Raw genomic sequence first — 15,686 nt, forward strand, 5'->3', positions numbered from 1 at the left:
CTTAAATAACAGAATCAGGGATTGGAAATATCATTAAAGTCCGGGGAAGACAGGACTCTGGAAAGGCTCGGCTGTGGTGTGGGTGATACAGTGAGATGAGAACTGGGGAAGATCTGTTCTTGCAGGGCCCTGAACCAAGGAGATGCACGCTCTGATTGATTCAATTACTGCCTGTCCCAGAAAGGCCTTGAGGCTTTTTCTTAGGACCAGCACCAGAGAGTAAACCCAGATTCAAAATCCTGCAGAAGCAGAGCGAAAGCAGCGTCGGGTGGTGTGGGGCAGTGTTCTGTAGCTGCAGAGCAGGGCTGGGAGCGCTGCCCAGGGGCAGGCAGGGCTGCAGGGCTGCAGGTGCCAGCTCTCCTCAGCCCTGTGCCCACAGTGCATCTCGATGGGGCAGGCAGGGCTGCAGGTGCCAGCTCTCCTCAGCCCTGTGCTGTGCCCACAGTGCATCTCAATGGGGCAGGCAGGGCTGCAGGTGCCAGCTCTCCTCAGCCCTGTGGCCACAGTGCCCGGCGATGGCGCTGCCAGGGCTCTGGCACACTTTGCTCGCGCTGCAGCCTCCGAGCCACGCGAAGCTTCTCGCTCCAGCCCCGCGGCGTCAGCGCACAGCAAACGGCAAAGGGATGTGCTCCTGTCAGGGTGCGTTAGCGGGTTCCTGAGCAGCATTCCTGCAGTGCTCCTTCTCTCACACGGCAGCCTTGCCTTGTGCTTCCCGGGCCTCTCTCTGCCTAAAGAGAGAGGTCTTGGCTTGCAGGATCCTGCCGCAGCCCCCCAGAGATGCTGGTTCAGAGCAGAGTGCCTTTCCCTGCCCTGTTTATCCATTCCCCCGCGCCTCTGGAGCACCTCAGCACCCGTGCCATGGCTGGAGGGTGTCAGGGGGGCTCTGCAGGGCTCTCCCCACTTTGGACAGAGTGATTCCTCGCCACACTCTGTTGTACAGATTCGTCCCTGAACTGCTCTACTCCCTTTCTGGTTTCCCCTTCCAACTGACACTGACTTTAGCTGGGCAGATCCTCCTGTGACAGATTTCTGTGTCAGCACTCTGGGGTTCCTCATTCCTGCCCGCTCTCATCATGACCTTCCGCTCCTGGAGGATGTTCACACGCTGCTGTTTGTTTGGGGCTGAGGCTCTGAGCTGGAGCCATCCCCTTTGCAAACCCCTCATTGACAGAGTCCCACTCAGCCAGGACCCCTTCACACAGCAGGTGAGAGGAGAAGTATCAGAGTAAAACCCCATGTGGGAGTCGCAGTGCTGATGTTGGGCTGCTGTAAATGACTGCTGTGTCCTCAGGGGATGGAAGGAGATCTTCCACGGACGCAGTCAGGAGCTCTCTGGGGTGTGACACAGTCCTGGGGACTGCCATGATGGGGAGAAAGTGGCCTCACTCTGTTCTGGGGGTCCCAGCCCCTGCACTGGACTGAGCAGCTTCTCATCCTGCCCAGGACCCAAACCTGGAAAAGAGGGAAATGACACGTCCCATCTGATGGGGATGTGATAGTAATGACACAGCACGGATGTGGCTTGAGAAATTCCCCAGCAACTCAACCAAAGTGGCTCTTGGAAGAAATGCTTCTGTCTGCTTTCGGGTAACTGAGCTGCCCCCAAATTCTCATGCAGCAAATACCTTGGTAGGACCTTCCCTGTCCCATTCCATCCAGAGTCTCCACCTCTGAGCCACTTCTCCCAGTCCTCCTCTCACTCCAAGGGAAGGGTGGGAAGGATGCTCTGTGATTTTCCAGGAGTGGCAGGGATGCATCCCCAAGGAAGATGAGGTGGCTGGAGTGGGAAGTGTTTCAGCACAAAGCAGATTTGCCATCTCCAGGCACTTTTTGAATTCAGATCTTGGTGTTACCTGCAGAGTTTTGGCTCACAACCAGCCAGCTGGGAAGGAAGGAGTTACTTGGTGACCCAAAGGGACACCCAGAGCTTCCTCTTGCCATGGCAAGGCATTGAGAGGGAAGGGGATTCTGAGGTTTGTGCTTTCTGCTCTTTCCAAAGGGCATATTGGAAGAAAGCCAGGGAAGTAGCTTTGCTTTGTGTATTTGCGTTTCTGAAACTTTTAATTTAATTCTGGAGAGAAACAGCGTTGTCACTCAAAATCCCACAGCTGTGCCAAAAAAAAAGGTGATTTGGGGAGGAAAAGAAGACTCTTTTGCCTAAGAAAACACAAAAAACAAGCAGCCCAGCTCAAGCTGGCAGCCCACTGCAGAGCCAGAGAGCAGCGGTGCAGGGGGTTGGATGGCTGCCCATCCTCCCAGTCCATCAGAGCTGGGGGAGAAACCCAGCATCCCCACCAGTCCATCAGCAGGGCTTGACCTGCACTCTGCCCCAGCCCCTGCATCCTGCTCTGCCCAGGCCCTCTCAAAACTCCCCAAAATCCTGTGGGCTCTGTGCTGGGAAAGGGTTTTCGGTCCCTGCTGGGATGGGCATCACCGTGGAGGAACCTGCTGCATTTTGGCATTTTCCTGGGAACTCAGTGACTATTTCAGAGAAAAAGCAGAGTCTCTGTCATGGAACACCCCAGGGTGAGTCATGAGTGGTGGGTAAAGGGGAGGAAGTGGCTGTCTTAAAAAGAAGATATCCAGGGTCTGTGGGTAATCACTGCCCAAAGAAGTGGCAGGAGAGCACAGCTTGGAAAACTGTTAGGACATCCATGTGTGAGTGGGCCTGGCTTCATCCTGAAGGATTTTTTGTGAAAAACCACCGGGAAAATTCCACCTCAGGAGCAAGAAGCTGGAAAATGAGGATTTTCTTGGTTTGGACCCTTTTCCTCATGAGAGCCACGAGCACAGGTCAGTAAATCTGTGTCAGGGGTTCTGGCAGAGCTGTGGAGAGGCTGGGGCTGAGGCAGACCAGGAGGCTCACTGTGGTCATGGCAAAAGACTGGCTGATCCCAAACCTTTCCTCTGGTAGTTGCAGGGTGTGATCTCTGAGATTTTCTTGTTCCCTGCCATGTGAACCCTGGGAATAACGCTTTTCATTTTTCCACTAACACACACCCTTGATGGGGGCTGTTTTATTAATCACTGGTGACATCTCAGCTCAGCACTGCTCACAGTGGGTGCACAGGCACAGCCTCCCTCGGGCTGCAGCCCCGGGGCTCAGACCCTCCATGGCTCCCAGGCATTGCCAGAATGGGTTCACAGCTCCTCTCTCTGTCCCCTGCAGGTGGCTGGGCAGTGACAGGCCCCAGGAAGGTGACAGTAGAGCAGGGCAGCTCACTGGCCCTGTCCTGCAGCTACAATCCACGCTACAAGCTCAGCTTCAAGTACTGGTGCTGCAAAAACTCCCTCTGGCCTTGCCTGACCTCCGTGATCCAAACCGACGGCTCAGAGGTGACAGTGACACGGGACAGGGTGTCCATCAGGGACAACCACACAGCGAATTCATTCACGGTGACCCTGACCAGTGTCACAGCCGGGGATGCAGGCCGGTACTCCTGTGGGGTGAAGAAGAAAGTGGGGATCAGCCGAGGGCACAGCACCGAGGTGATGGTGTCTGCAGGTAAAACAGGGCTGGAAGCAAAGCTGCCATTAAACTCCCCCCTTGCTCCTCTTCCTCCTTTGCAGCGCTCAGGGCATTGCCCGGATACCTCCATAACCACCCCTGCACCTGCATTGCTGAAGTCTCAGGGACAGAGGCTCCTGTGCATGGTGCTGGGCAGAGGTTGTGGGGGATCTCCTTTGTTCTGACTCTGTTTTCTCTAGCAGCTGCTTCAAACACAACTGAGGACAGCAACCTGAGCCCATTGACCACCAATCCTCTGTGTCCCAGGGGCTGTGGGGAGCCTCCAGTGCTGTGAGTCAGGGTTTGGGATCCAGGAAAGCACCAAAAAAAGCATCCCCTGGGCAAAACGTTCCTTTCCCATCACCCAGCTTTGAGTTCCCAAGGAGCATCCTGGGGACAAGCGGGGCAGCTGGCGGGCATGCGAGTGCCCCAGTCCCCATCCTCATTCCCCAGAGCCTAATAAAGCTCTAGCACAACTCCCTTTTTCCTACACAGGTCCCAGCCCAGTGTCATCCACTTGCTGCTTCTGCTCAGCATCAAGGTGCCCGTGGCATTGGCTGTGATTGGAGGGGCAGCGTGGGTGAGGAGCCGGGGCGGGAGCCGGGAGCAGGAGATGCCGCAGCTCTTGGGGACATCCAGCAGCACCAGCACACGGGGCTGCCCCCCCGTCCCGAGCCCCTCCGAGCCCCAGCGACGCCCTCCTGCCCCCCCGGCCCCCGCCCTGCCGGGGCCGCGCCTCCCCTCACGGCCGCCCCGTGCCGGGAGCTGCTCGGCTCCGGGCACTGCCGGCCCTGGGAAGCCTCGGCCCCTCCTGGCAGCCCCTGCGCTGCGCAGGGAAGGCTTTGGGCTGCAGGGAGCCGCTGGCTGTTGAGCTGCAGCTGCAAACCGAAGACAATTTTGCAATAAAGGCTGGGTATCCTGCAGGGCTGTGTCTGCTTGTCTGTCTGTCTGCTTGTCTGTCTGTGTGCTCCTTCCTTCAGCTGCCAGCACTGCCCAGGATGCCCATGGCAGCCAAAGCTGATGCACACACCGGTGTGGGGACATGCTGCATTGTGCCTGGGGGAGGGACATGGGGTCACAGGGGCCGTGCAGGCTCCACCATGGCCCAGCTGAGCTTCCTCATGGGGAGAGGAGCCCTCAGCCCCAGCAGCCTCAGCCCTGCCACCTCTGCCTGCTGGGTCCTTGCACGTTTTCGCCCCACAGCAACATTGACCACCACGTCGGGGCCTGGTACGACACTGCGGGAGGAGGTTTCACCCTGAGCGCCACAGGAACACGGGGCCCGTCTGGAACCCGCTCCATCCATCCTTCCCCCGCGTCTGCAACCCCGACGCTCTCTCCGGACGCTCCTCAGGAGACCCGCGGCTCTTTCCGCTCCTTCCCAGCGCTGGCCGGGCTGCAGCTGCTGGCGCTGCTGGCCATGATTGCGGCCGTGCTCTGGGTCAGCGTGCGGGGCCGCTGGAGCCGTGCAGGGACCCCACGGCCCGGCCGGCGCCGCTCGATCCCCGAGAGTCCCGGTCCCGACGGCGCGGGCAGGGCGAGGCCGCACCGGGGTCCCGCCGGGCCCTCCCCGCTTCCCCCGCCCGCTCCAACAAACGCTCCCGCGGCCCCGACCCTCGCATCCCCGGCGGCCCCGCTGCCCAGCAGTCCCGGTTCCCCTTCTCCGCCCCAACGGGGCGATGGCGCCGCAGGGGCGGCCCCGGGGGCGGGCCGAGCTCCGCCGAGAGCAGCCGGGAGCGGCACCGGCCGAGCCCCGGTACCCGCAGCGGCCATGCAGCTCCTGCCTCTGCTCGCCTGGGCGCTGCTGCCAGGTAAGGCCGCGCCCGAGCCCCGCCTGCCGGGCCCGCGCCGTCGGGCGGGAGGCGCCGCTGCGGCGGCTGCACTGCCGCGGCTCCGTGTGTCTCCACAGGCTGCGGGGCAGTGGCGGGGCCCGGCACCGTGCGGGGCTCCCTGGGCGGTTCCCTGTCGGTCACCTGCACGTACCGGCCGGGCAGGGAGGAGTTCCCGAAGTTCTGGTGCATACCAAGTACATGGACTGTTTATACCTGTGCTGAGGACATCGTCATCACCTCAGAGTCGCAGCCCGAGGTGGTGAGGGGCCGCTTCTCCATCCGGGACAACCGCAAACAACGGGCATTCACGGTGACCGTGGATGGTCTGTCCAAGGAGGACGCGGGCACCTTCCTCTGTGGAGTGCGAACGGGAAGATTTTTGCGTGATGAGACTGCTGATGTGAAGGTGATCGTGCTCCCAGGTCAGTCCCTGCACGAATCCATGATGGCAACAGCGACAACAGGTTTGGAGCACTGGGGCCAGACCAAGGGTGGAGGTGTCACTCCGAGAGGGGAAGATGGAGAGGGGGGCGGTGCCCATGTGGCACTCCCTGCATCCATCCCTCCTTCGCATGTGCCACCCCGCCCCTCCAGCCGGACCTAGCACACACACCGCTTGCTCACAGTGACTGTGGAGGGTCTGGCCGAGGAGGACAAGGGCACCTTCAGGTGCGGGGTGTGAATGGGAATGGAGCTGCTTGATGAGATTGCTGCTGTGAAGGGGATCGCGTTCTTGTGTCAGACTCTGCACGTTCCCCCCACAGCAGCAGTGACCCCCACGTCGCGGGACTGGGGACAGACGGCGGGAGGAGGTTTCACCCCGAGCGTGACAGGAACACGGGGCCCGGACGCTCCTCAGGAGACCCGCGGCTCTTTCCGCACCTTCCCAGTGCTGGCCGGGCTGCAGCTGCTGGCGCTGCTGGCCATGAGCGCGGCCGTGCTCTGGGTCAGCGTGCGGGGCCGCTGAAGCCGTGCAGGGACCCCACGGCCCGGCCGGCGCCGCTCGAGCCCCGAGAGCCCCGGTCCCGACGGCGCGGGCAGGGGGAGGAGGCCGCACCGGGGCCCCGCCGGGCCCTCCCCGCTTCCTCCGCCCGCTTCAATAAAGCCTTCCTGACCCCGCTCCTTATCCCTGCCTCGTCTGCTCGGCGGCCCCGCTGCCCAGCAGTCCCCGTTCCCCTTCTCCGCCCCAACGGGGCGATGGCGCCGCGGGGGCGGCCCCGGGGCCGGCCGAGCTCCGCCGAGAGCAGCCGGGAGCGGCACCGGCCGAGCCCGGGGCGGGTCCCTCTCCATCGCCTGCTCGGACCCGCCGGGCCGGGAAGAAAAGGCGAAACCGTGGAGAAGGCGGCAACGCTTTCTGTTGTAGCGCTGACACCATCGACAGTGCGGGCTCCATGCCCGAGGTGGAGAAGGGCCGGTTCTCCATCCGGGACAACCGCAAACACCGTGGCGTTCACGGTGACCGTGGAGCGTCTGTCCCAGGAGGACACTTGCACCTTCCTCTGGGGGACGTGAACGGGAATTTCGTCGTTTGGGAATGTCCTCGTTTGACGGCAGTGCTGCTGTGAGGATGGTCGCGGTGCCAGGTCAGCACTTGTGCAGCCCCGGTCCAGCCCGGGTGTGTCCTGTACCGAGGGCCGGCAGCGCTGGCTGCAGTGCGGCAGCGTGGGTGAGGAGCCGGGGCGGGAGCCGGGAGCAGGAGATGCCGCAGCTCTTGGGGGCATCCAGCAGCACCAGCACACGGGGCTGCCCCCCCGTCCCGAGCCCCTCCGAGCCCCAGCGACGCCCTCCTGCCCCCCCGGCCCCCGCCCTGCCGGGGCCGCGCCTCCCCTCACGGCCGCCCCGTGCCGGGAGCTGCTCGGCTCCGGGCACTGCCGGCCCTGGGAAGCCTCGGCCCCTCCTGGCAGCCCCTGCGCTGCGCAGGGAAGGCTTTGGGCTGCAGGGAGCCGCTGGCTGTTGAGCTGCAGCTGCAAACCGAAGACAATTTTGCAATAAAGGCTGGGTATCCTGCAGGGCCGTGTCTGCTTCTGTCAGTCTGTCTGTGTTCCTGCTCGTTCCTTCAGCTGCCAGCACTGCCCAGGATGCCCATGGCAGCCAAAGCTGATGCACACACCTGTGTGGGGACATGCTGCATTGTGCCTGGGGGAGGGACATGGGGTCACAGGGGCCGTGCAGGCTCCACCATGGCCCAGCTGAGCTTCCTCATGGGCAGAGGAGCCCTCAGCCCCAGCAGCCTCAGCCCTGCCACCTCTGCCCGGTGCACCAAATGACCATCTCCAGCTTAGCAATAGCCAGGGAAGGCTGTCCTTCCACAACTCTACCCCCACTCAGCAGCTGCAGGGGACACAGGGGGAGGCCTGGAGGGACCTGATCAGAGCATGGAGCTCCTGAGGCACAGAGGGGCTGTGCTGGCAGGAGAAGTGGGTGCTCCTGTCCAGCCTCACTGCCATAAGGCCCTGGGGTTACCCATTTCATTGCCCTGGGAAGGACAGGGTGGCCGTGCAGGAGCACTGCCCAGCCTGGGGGATTGTCTGGATTTCAGGTGGTCCCTGTGCTGTGCTGAGCTACCTCTGCCCCTGGGTGCCCTGCCTGGCCACGCGGGCTGGGCAGTGTGGCTTGAGAGGCAGGCTGTGTCCCCACATGGGGGCCAGGCTGGAGGAAGAAAGCAGAGACCCCGGGGCATGGCACATGGGACAGTGCACAGCAAGTAATCTCAGTCACCAGCAGAAGCCAAAATTCTAGGAAATAGAAACGCCATGGTCTTGCTGGATCGCCAACAGCAACGGAGGTGGTAGCAGAGGCAGAAGAGGAAGCAAAGCCCCAGGGACACAATGAATAGTTGCAGCAGGGCTGCCCCGACGTGTCCATGTGGCTGCTGCTGGCGCTGGCCTCGGCGCTGCTGCCGGGCCGGGCTGAGTGCCCGCCGGGGCTGGAGCCCCACGCTGCGCCCAGCAGGGGAAGCGGGAGGTGTCCGGGCAGCGGCAGCGCTGCCGTGGGTCTGCACAGGCTCCGGGACAGCGACAGGGCCGGCCCCGTGCGGGGACTCCTGAGGGAAACCCTGCCGGTCCCTGCACGCACCAGCCTGGCCGGGAGACGCTGCCGAAATTGCGGAGCAAAGCGAGTACACGGAACTGCTGTTCCCTGTGCCACGGGCACCGTCAGCACCGCGAAAGTGCAGCCCGAGGTGCGGCAGGGCGGCTTCTCCATCCCGAACAGCTCCGGGCATTCCGGGGGACTGCGGAGCTCTGGCCAAGGAGGATGCGGGCTCGCTCCGCTGGGGGATGCCAAAGGGAATTTTCCCTTTCCATGAGAGTGCTGATGTGGAGGTTATCATAACCCCAGTGGGTCCTTGCACGTGTTCCCCCCCACAGCAACAGTGACCCCCATGTATGGGGCCTGGGATCACCCTGCGGGAGGAGGTTTCATCCTGAGCGCGACAGGAACACGGGGCCCGTCTGGAACCCGCTCCATCCATCCTTCCCCCGCGTCTGCAGCCCCGACGCTCTCTCCGGACGCTGCTCAGGAGACCCGCGGCTCTTTCCGCTCCTTCCCAGCGCTGGCCGGGCTGCAGCTGCTGGCGCTGCTGGCCATGAGCGCGGCCGTGCTCTGGGTCAGCGTGCGGGGCCGCTGCAGCCGTGCAGGGACCCCACGGCCCGGCCGGCGCCGCTCGACCCCCGAGAGTCCCGGTCCCGACGGCGCGGGCAGGGCGAGGCCGCACCGGGGCCCCGCCGGGCCCTCCCCGCTTCCCCCGCCCGCTCCAACAAACGCTCCCGCGGCCCCGACCCTCGCATCCCCGGCGGCCCCGCTGCCCAGCAGTCCCGGTTCCCCTTCTCCGCCCCAACGGGGCGATGGCGCCGCAGGGGCGGCCCCGGGGGCGGGCCGAGCTCCGCCGAGAGCAGCCGGGAGCGGCACCGGCCGAGCCCCGGTACCCGCAGCGGCCATGCAGCTCCTGCCTCTGCTCGCCTGGGCGCTGCTGCCAGGTAAGGCCGCGCCCGAGCCCCGCCTGCCGGGCCCGCGCCGTCGGGCGGGAGGCGCCGCTGCGGCGGCTGCATTGCCGCGGCTCCGTGTGTCTCCACAGGCTGCGGGGCAGTGGCGGGGCCCGGCACCGTGCGGGGCTCCCTGGGCGGTTCCCTGTCGGTCACTTGCAAGTACCGGCCGGGCTGGGAGACGTTGCCGAAATTCTGGTGCATACCAAGTACGATTGTTTATACCTGTGCTGAGGACCTCGTCATCACCTCGGAGTCGCATCCCAAGGTGGTGCGGGGCCGGTTCTCCATCCGGGACAACCGCGCACACCGGGCATTCACGGTGACCGTGGATGGTCTGTCCAAGGAGGACGCGGGCACCTTCCGCTGTGGGGTGCGAACGGGAAGATTTTTGCGGGATGATAGCGCTGATGTGGAGGTGATCGTGCTCCCAGGTCAGTACTTGTGGGCTGCAGGGCCCCCAGATCTATCATGGATGTGTGCTCCTCCCGCTGCTTGGAGCAGGGACTGCAGTGTGGGCAGCCTAGAGCTGATGGGTGCCATGCAGGTGGGGCAGCCCCAGGGTGTGACCCCAGAGTGCTGTAGGTGCCACCATCACTCATTCCCTCTTCTTTGTACTATCCAGAGCCCTTTCTTTGCACCCCCCGGTTCAGCCATCTCCATTACTGAGGTGTACTGTGCTCTCTGTGACCACTTTTCTTCCTCATTTGCTCTTGCTGGCCTTTTCTGTGCTGTCCTTGCCTTCCTGTATAACACTGGGTGTTCCTCATTGCACTGTGCTGCCCCGTTTCCCACCTGGGACCTGCAGCACCTCTGGGCACCAAGCCCTGGGCTTGGGAAACATCCCTCTCCATTGCCCTGCCAGGGATCAGCCTGTACAGCAGGACAATATATACGTGCTGTGACAATATATATGTGCTAGTACTATACTGGGCATGGGGTGCCCAGACCCCTTTCTGCAGGCTCAATCTGTTTTGTGCATGTTTTGGGGTGGACTGAGATGGTGAAATGCTTCATGGGCAGAGGAAGGGTCTTACAGCACTCTGACCTTGAGATGTGCCCCCTGGATGTGACAGAGGGGACCCTGAGAGAGAGTTTTCCTCCTGTGACAGCATGTATAGCACTTCTGACTCACTGCAAAACCCACAGCATCTTTCTCCACAGAGATCAACCATGCCTCTCCTCTTTTTGTTACAGCTTCTTCCATCCCCCCATCATCGACCTACGTGACCACCACGTCCTCTGATCTCATTCTCTCTGTAGCAGGCCACACACAGACAATTTCCCAGGAGGAAATTTTGCAATCAACATCAAATCCCTCCACCCCTCAACCGTGAGTAGCAGCTCCTGCCTACAGCAGCCACTTTCCTCCATGAGCTCTCTGGTGCAGCTGGAGCCCTGAAAACATCGGACTCTTCAGGTCCTCATAGGACCTCCCTTGAATGAGGATCAGGAACAGGAGGATGCAGACCTCCTGTTTTTGCCTTTAGAGACTACTCCACGTGGAAAAATTCTTCTCTTTGAGGGTGGTGAGGTCCTGGCACAGGTTGCCCAGAGACATTGTGGATGCCTCATCCCTGGAAGTATTAAAGGCCAGGCTGGATGGGGCTCAGAGCAACCTGGCCTAGTGGAAGGTGTCCCTTCCAGTGACAGAGGCCCCTTTAAGGCCCAATCTTTAAGGCCCCCTCTGACCCAAATAATTCTCTCATTCTATGACAGTAATTGTAGTGCCTCTAGTCACATGGGAGAAGTGGTTTCTGCCTGCGATACCGACCCCATTTCCTTCCCCAAAACTCAGTGAGACTGTTCGTGGGAAGCCAAGTGCTGCCCAGTGTCCTGTTCTTTGTAGTTACACACAGCCTGGTAGAGATAGTTGAAAAAGCATGAAACCAGTGGGTTAGATCTTCCCCTCTTCTCTCCTGCCTGTGGGAGGTGATGCTAGCAGCAGACAAAGCTGAGACTCTCCACCAGCACACTCAAGGGTGTACTGGCTCACCAACTTCCTGCTTGCCCATTACAAAGTTAACACAGAGTGGAGTTAAACCAGAGCAAATGCAGGAACCCATCCTTAAATCACTGAAGACACAGTGGCTCTCAGACCCAAGCATCCTTTTGCTTCTGCAGTTTTTGGTTTGCTCTGCTCCATGCCCAGCTGGCGGCCTGACCATCCCGTGCCTGCTGTGATGGGCAGGCCCTGCCACTCTACTGCCACAGCCCCTTTCTGTGTCCCCCACAGCTGCTTCCTGCAACCCTGCTCCGTGCTGGTTCATCCTGAGAAGCATGACAACATAAATTGTCTTCTTGATTCTTTTTTTCTTGCAGCTTGAGCGTGGTTGAGCACATCCTCACTCCAGCCATCATTGTGGTACTTTTTTTGCTTGCAGTGGCTGCTGGTGTTCTAGTAATACTCTCCAGAAAGAAGAAGGGTGAGTGAAATTGTCAGTGCCACTCACATCCTGTTTCTGTAACAGAGCCTGCTCTGCTTCCTTTATTTTTCCCCTCTGTTTCTTTTTCCTCCCCCATTGCCTTCCTGATCCATCCAGTTCCTCAGTGCATCGTTGAGACCTCCACCAGGAGGTTTCCTTCCCTCAAGGGAGCAGTGGGTCCATGCCATGGGTGCTGTCCCATGGGTGTTGTCCCCTGGGAGCAGGGGATGACAGCCCTTGGGGTGGGTGCTGCTGGGCACAGAATCTGCTTGAGTTTCTCTGGGCACCATCACTTGCATGGGCCAGGCTTACACTAGGCTCAATTCAAAGTTTAAGGCCAGTGTGAGGGCTGGGGAGGGACAGGAGAGGACATTGCCAGCTGGCAGGTGGGGTCTGGCTTTATTTGAAGAGGGGCTCCAGTTTAAATGGCTCATGGAGTGTCAGGTTCCTGTCTTGCTTTATGGCAAGATTTGCAGTGGCAGTGCGTTTTCTCAACACATTTCTTTTCCTCTGTTTTCACTCATGTCCAGCCACATCCATGCTTCATCCAGCCCTTTCTGGAGCAGCCATAGAGATGGACAGGACTTGCAGCATGTCACCTACAGTAAGGAAACCTCATGAGTTGTTGGGATTCTGTGCCCCAAGTTCACATGAAGAGGGGAAACATTGCACCCCGAGCTGCCAGAGCTGCTGCCTTCAGCCAGGTTCATGGCACTGGAGGCTGGGAGGGATCCTTTGGGCTCTGCTTGCCAACAGAAAGACACAACCAGGGACTTTCTGTGACCATCACAGAGTATTCCTGGGAAAGGAGTTTAGGATTGATCTGAGAGGTTTCTCTCCAAGCATGGGAGCTACTTCTCTGGGGCAAACAGCCTTGGAAACCTGCAGCAAATCACACCTGAAGTGCTGCAGGGTAGCTGATCCTTGCTTACTGCTTGGAAAGTATTTTCTGATTTTTTGCTGCCAGCTCTTGAAGAGGGGCTGGTGTCGTAAGAATTCCCCTGGGGAATGTTGAGCCAGGCCTTGCTTCAATTTTCATTTCCACCCAGTGCCCCTGCAGCCACCTCAGCACCCAGCACCCAGGACAGGCAGCAGGGTGGGAGGTGTTCCCACCCCTGTGGATGCAGGCAGGGAGTGGCAGCAGGGTGAGAGCTCATCCTTCTCCAGCAGGGAGCAGAAGCCTTGAACTATGCGGACCTTACCCACGGCCTGGCTGAGAGACAGTACAGCAATGCTGAGGATTTGCACCGCCTGGAAACGCTCCCAGTGGAGTACACAGAGGTCAGGCAGAGTGCTCAGGTAGGAGAATGCCAGGCACTGCCAAGCTGGAGGCGGTGGGAGGAAAGCTGGAGAAGGTGGGTGACAGAATGAGCAGCAGGATGGGCTGGGTGGGGAAGGAGGGGATTGCAAAGGGAAATGCCAAACCGGGGTCTGTGACCCTGGCTAATGTGGGTTCTCTCTCTGGTCCCTGTGGCTGCTCCTGGGTGCTTAAAACATCACAGAGAGGTTCCAGCAGACAGGATTTGCCTGGAGCAGCCCTACAAAGGATGTTTTTCTTTATCTCCCTCCTTTCCCAGCTTTCAGAAGAGGAAAAAGAGGCCTTATATGCCAGAGTGCAGAAGCCCAAGCCACAGCAGGAGCAGATCTATGCCAACATGCCATCAGCTCCACGGCCCAGTGAAGAGCTCTATGGCACAGTGTGGGGTAGATGAGCAAGCACCCAGCCCCATGGGCTGCTCCTGCTGCTGGCAGCACCAGTGAGACTTGCACAGAGGACATGGGGTTGATGTTCTGCTCAGGTAGGAGCCAGCTCCATAGCAGAGCTGCTGCTCTCCGAGGTTTGGACGTTTCTTTGAGGCAACATCAGAGAGGATGAGGTTGTGTGAGGCACAGAGAGGGTTGAAGATAAAGTCATGCCTTTGCAAATGCAATCTGGAGTCCTCATCCGTACAGCAGTGGGAATAAAGCTCTCCCCCTTGTAGTGGGGCAGGCCAGGCCAGAGACCCACCAGGCAGGGCGGGAGAGGTGGGCAGGGGAGGTGGGGCTGGGCTGGTGGGTGAGCTGCTCCCTTTGTCACCACTCAGCCCACTTGCTCCTTTGGCTGTGTTGCTCATGGGGGCTGAGGCTCCCAAACCCACTGCTCACCTCTGACATTTTTCATGCTGATGCCAGCTGGCAGCTCCTGGGAACCAGGACAGTGGGAAATGTTATATCCAGGTGCATTTGGTGGGGTGCTCATGTGGAGGGTGAGGTGTATCAGGCTCTTGGTGCAGAAATGGCATCTCCCCCACCCCCTGGTGCCACAGGCCCCCAGGTAATTTGCTCCTGCTCCTTCTCTCCCAGCACCCCTGAGGACCCCCAGCCTGGGAGCACACAGATGGGCTGTAACCATCACCTTGCCTTTCTCTGCTTTGCTGATAACCTTTTCTCTGGCACCCACTAAATACTTTCTGTGTGAATTGTTGCTGCTTTATCAGTGACACCAAGAATCTGATAGCGTTGGCCGTGGTGTGTGGCTGTGTTTGTACAGCAGGTTCCCACCTGCTAAAGGCTTTGTTGCAGAGTGTCACCCTGAAAGAAGGGAACCTGGTGCCCAGCAGTGTGAGAACTCAGATCTTTAAGGACAAGGACTCCTCCAGCACAAACCCACCAGCAGCTACTGCAGCATCACTCCCCACTGGAGCAGTCCATGTAGTCCTGCCCCTGGCATGCTGGTGCCCTCCCCCATGAGTGCTCACTCTTCTCCAGCCCAGTGCCAGGCAATTTATCCTTCCACTCCCACAAAAAACAGGCCATAGGGCTGGGTGTCCCTTTGTGGCGGGTTGGGAGCAAAAAACCTGAGCTCTTACACACACATGGTTCCATGCAAGTGGTTTTGCACAAAGAGGTGAATTCTCCCCTGCCATGAGAATTTGGGCACTGTAGCTTTTTTGCAACCCACCTGGTGTCAGGGCAGGGATGCTGATTTATACCACAGCCAGGAGGAGGCTGAAGTGGGAGCTTCTCACTCTCTACAAATACCTGAAAGGAGGTGGTAGTCAGGTGTGGGTTGGTCTCTTCACTCAGGTAACAAGCAACAGGACAAGAGGAAACAGGACACCACAAGGGGAAACACCTCCACAAGTTGTGCCAGTGGAGGTTTAGATTGGATATTAGTGAGAATTTCTTCCAGGACTGTGAAGGAAATGGTGGAGTCACAATCCCTGGAGGAGTCTAAAAGACATGTGGATGTAGCATTTGGGGACATGGTTTACTGGTGGCCTTGGTGGTGCTGGGTTAGTGGAAGATCTTGATGTTCTTAGGGGTCCTTTGCAGCCTAAAGAATTCTAGGCAGGGAGCCTTTTCCTGCTGGTGTGCAGGTGCTGATGCAGTCTTGTTGCTCTCAGCTCTTGAGGCACGGACTAAATTGCTCCTGTCAAAGGGGAAGTCCTGCTAGAGCTCAGCAGGCTGCTCAGAGCCCTTCCTCAGCCTGGGGAGGCCCCTGCTATCGAAAGTTCTTCCTCTCAAAGCCCTCAGGGGCACCGAGGCCGCCGTGTTCCCTGGCCTTTATCAGCAGAATCTGCCCACAAAGCTCCCAGGAGGTCATGGAGCTCCCAGGAGCTGCTATTGCCACCCAGCCACTGCTTCCTATTTCTGCTGCTGAAACATTTCCACCCCCAGGGGCTTTCACAGGGGAAAGGTGAGGGAGCTGGGGGTGCTCAGCCTGGGGAAGAGAGGGCTCCAAGGAGACCTCAGAGCCCCTAAAGGCCCCTCAGTGCCTAAAGGGGCCCAGGAGAGCTGACTGAGAACAAGGGCCCAGAGTGCCAGCACAAGGGGAATGGCTTCACAGTGTCACAGGCAGGGTTAGATGGGCTATTGAGAAGGAATTGTGCCTGGCAGGGTGGGCAGGCCCTGGCACACACACGGTGCCCAGAAAATCCGTGGCTGTCCTATCCCT

General features: G+C 59.9%; 3 protein-coding genes across 3 annotated transcripts; all 3 read left to right on the forward strand.

Annotated features, from left to right (window-relative positions):
• The first annotated feature begins 2,619 nt into the window (after window positions 1-2,619).
• On the forward strand, window positions 2,620-4,379 carry LOC132082048 (protein CD300H-like). Its single transcript, XM_059486102.1, has 4 exons — window positions 2,620-2,793; window positions 3,170-3,505; window positions 3,709-3,799; window positions 4,004-4,379. The coding sequence occupies exons 1-4, from the start codon at window positions 2,655-2,657 to the stop codon at window positions 4,377-4,379; spliced, it is 942 nt and encodes a 313-aa protein (XP_059342085.1). The 5' UTR covers window positions 2,620-2,654.
• A 900-nt stretch (window positions 4,380-5,279) lies between these two features.
• LOC132081957 (CMRF35-like molecule 6) lies at window positions 5,280-6,307 on the forward strand. The gene is made up of 3 exons (XM_059485941.1): window positions 5,280-5,319; window positions 5,418-5,762; window positions 6,105-6,307. Exons 1-3 carry the CDS (start codon window positions 5,280-5,282, stop codon window positions 6,305-6,307), a joined length of 588 nt encoding a protein of 195 aa, XP_059341924.1.
• Window positions 6,308-9,277: 2,970 nt separating this feature from the next.
• On the forward strand, window positions 9,278-13,631 carry LOC132081956 (CMRF35-like molecule 5). The gene is made up of 7 exons (XM_059485940.1): window positions 9,278-9,317; window positions 9,416-9,757; window positions 10,521-10,656; window positions 11,646-11,749; window positions 12,301-12,353; window positions 12,920-13,048; window positions 13,327-13,631. Exons 1-7 carry the CDS (start codon window positions 9,278-9,280, stop codon window positions 13,459-13,461), a joined length of 939 nt encoding a protein of 312 aa, XP_059341923.1. The 3' UTR covers window positions 13,462-13,631.
• Window positions 13,632-15,686: the final 2,055 nt, after the last annotated feature.

Source organism: Ammospiza nelsoni, chromosome 19 (genome assembly GCF_027579445.1).
Source record: "Ammospiza nelsoni isolate bAmmNel1 chromosome 19, bAmmNel1.pri, whole genome shotgun sequence".
Lineage (NCBI taxonomy): Eukaryota > Metazoa > Chordata > Aves > Passeriformes > Passerellidae > Ammospiza > Ammospiza nelsoni.

What these genes read in the sequence shown, in the direction of transcription:
- LOC132082048 (XM_059486102.1), top strand. Translation starts at nt 2,655, where the DNA reads ATGTGTGAGTGGGCCTGGCTTCATCCTGAAGGATTTTTTGTGAAAAAC. An exon ending in CATGAGAGCCACGAGCACAG is followed by an intron (nt 2,794 to 3,169) that starts GTCAGTAAATCT and finishes TGTCCCCTGCAG; the next exon opens with GTGGCTGGGCAGTGACAGGC. An exon ending in CGAGGTGATGGTGTCTGCAG is followed by an intron (nt 3,506 to 3,708) that starts GTAAAACAGGGC and finishes TGTTTTCTCTAG; the next exon opens with CAGCTGCTTCAAACACAACT.
- LOC132081957 (XM_059485941.1), top strand. Translation starts at nt 5,280, where the DNA reads ATGCAGCTCCTGCCTCTGCTCGCCTGGGCGCTGCTGCCAG. An exon ending in CGCCTGGGCGCTGCTGCCAG is followed by an intron (nt 5,320 to 5,417) that starts GTAAGGCCGCGC and finishes GTGTCTCCACAG; the next exon opens with GCTGCGGGGCAGTGGCGGGG. An exon ending in GAAGGTGATCGTGCTCCCAG is followed by an intron (nt 5,763 to 6,104) that starts GTCAGTCCCTGC and finishes TTCCCCCCACAG; the next exon opens with CAGCAGTGACCCCCACGTCG.
- LOC132081956 (XM_059485940.1), top strand. Translation starts at nt 9,278, where the DNA reads ATGCAGCTCCTGCCTCTGCTCGCCTGGGCGCTGCTGCCAG. An exon ending in CGCCTGGGCGCTGCTGCCAG is followed by an intron (nt 9,318 to 9,415) that starts GTAAGGCCGCGC and finishes GTGTCTCCACAG; the next exon opens with GCTGCGGGGCAGTGGCGGGG. An exon ending in AATCCCTCCACCCCTCAACC is followed by an intron (nt 10,657 to 11,645) that starts GTGAGTAGCAGC and finishes TTTTTCTTGCAG; the next exon opens with CTTGAGCGTGGTTGAGCACA.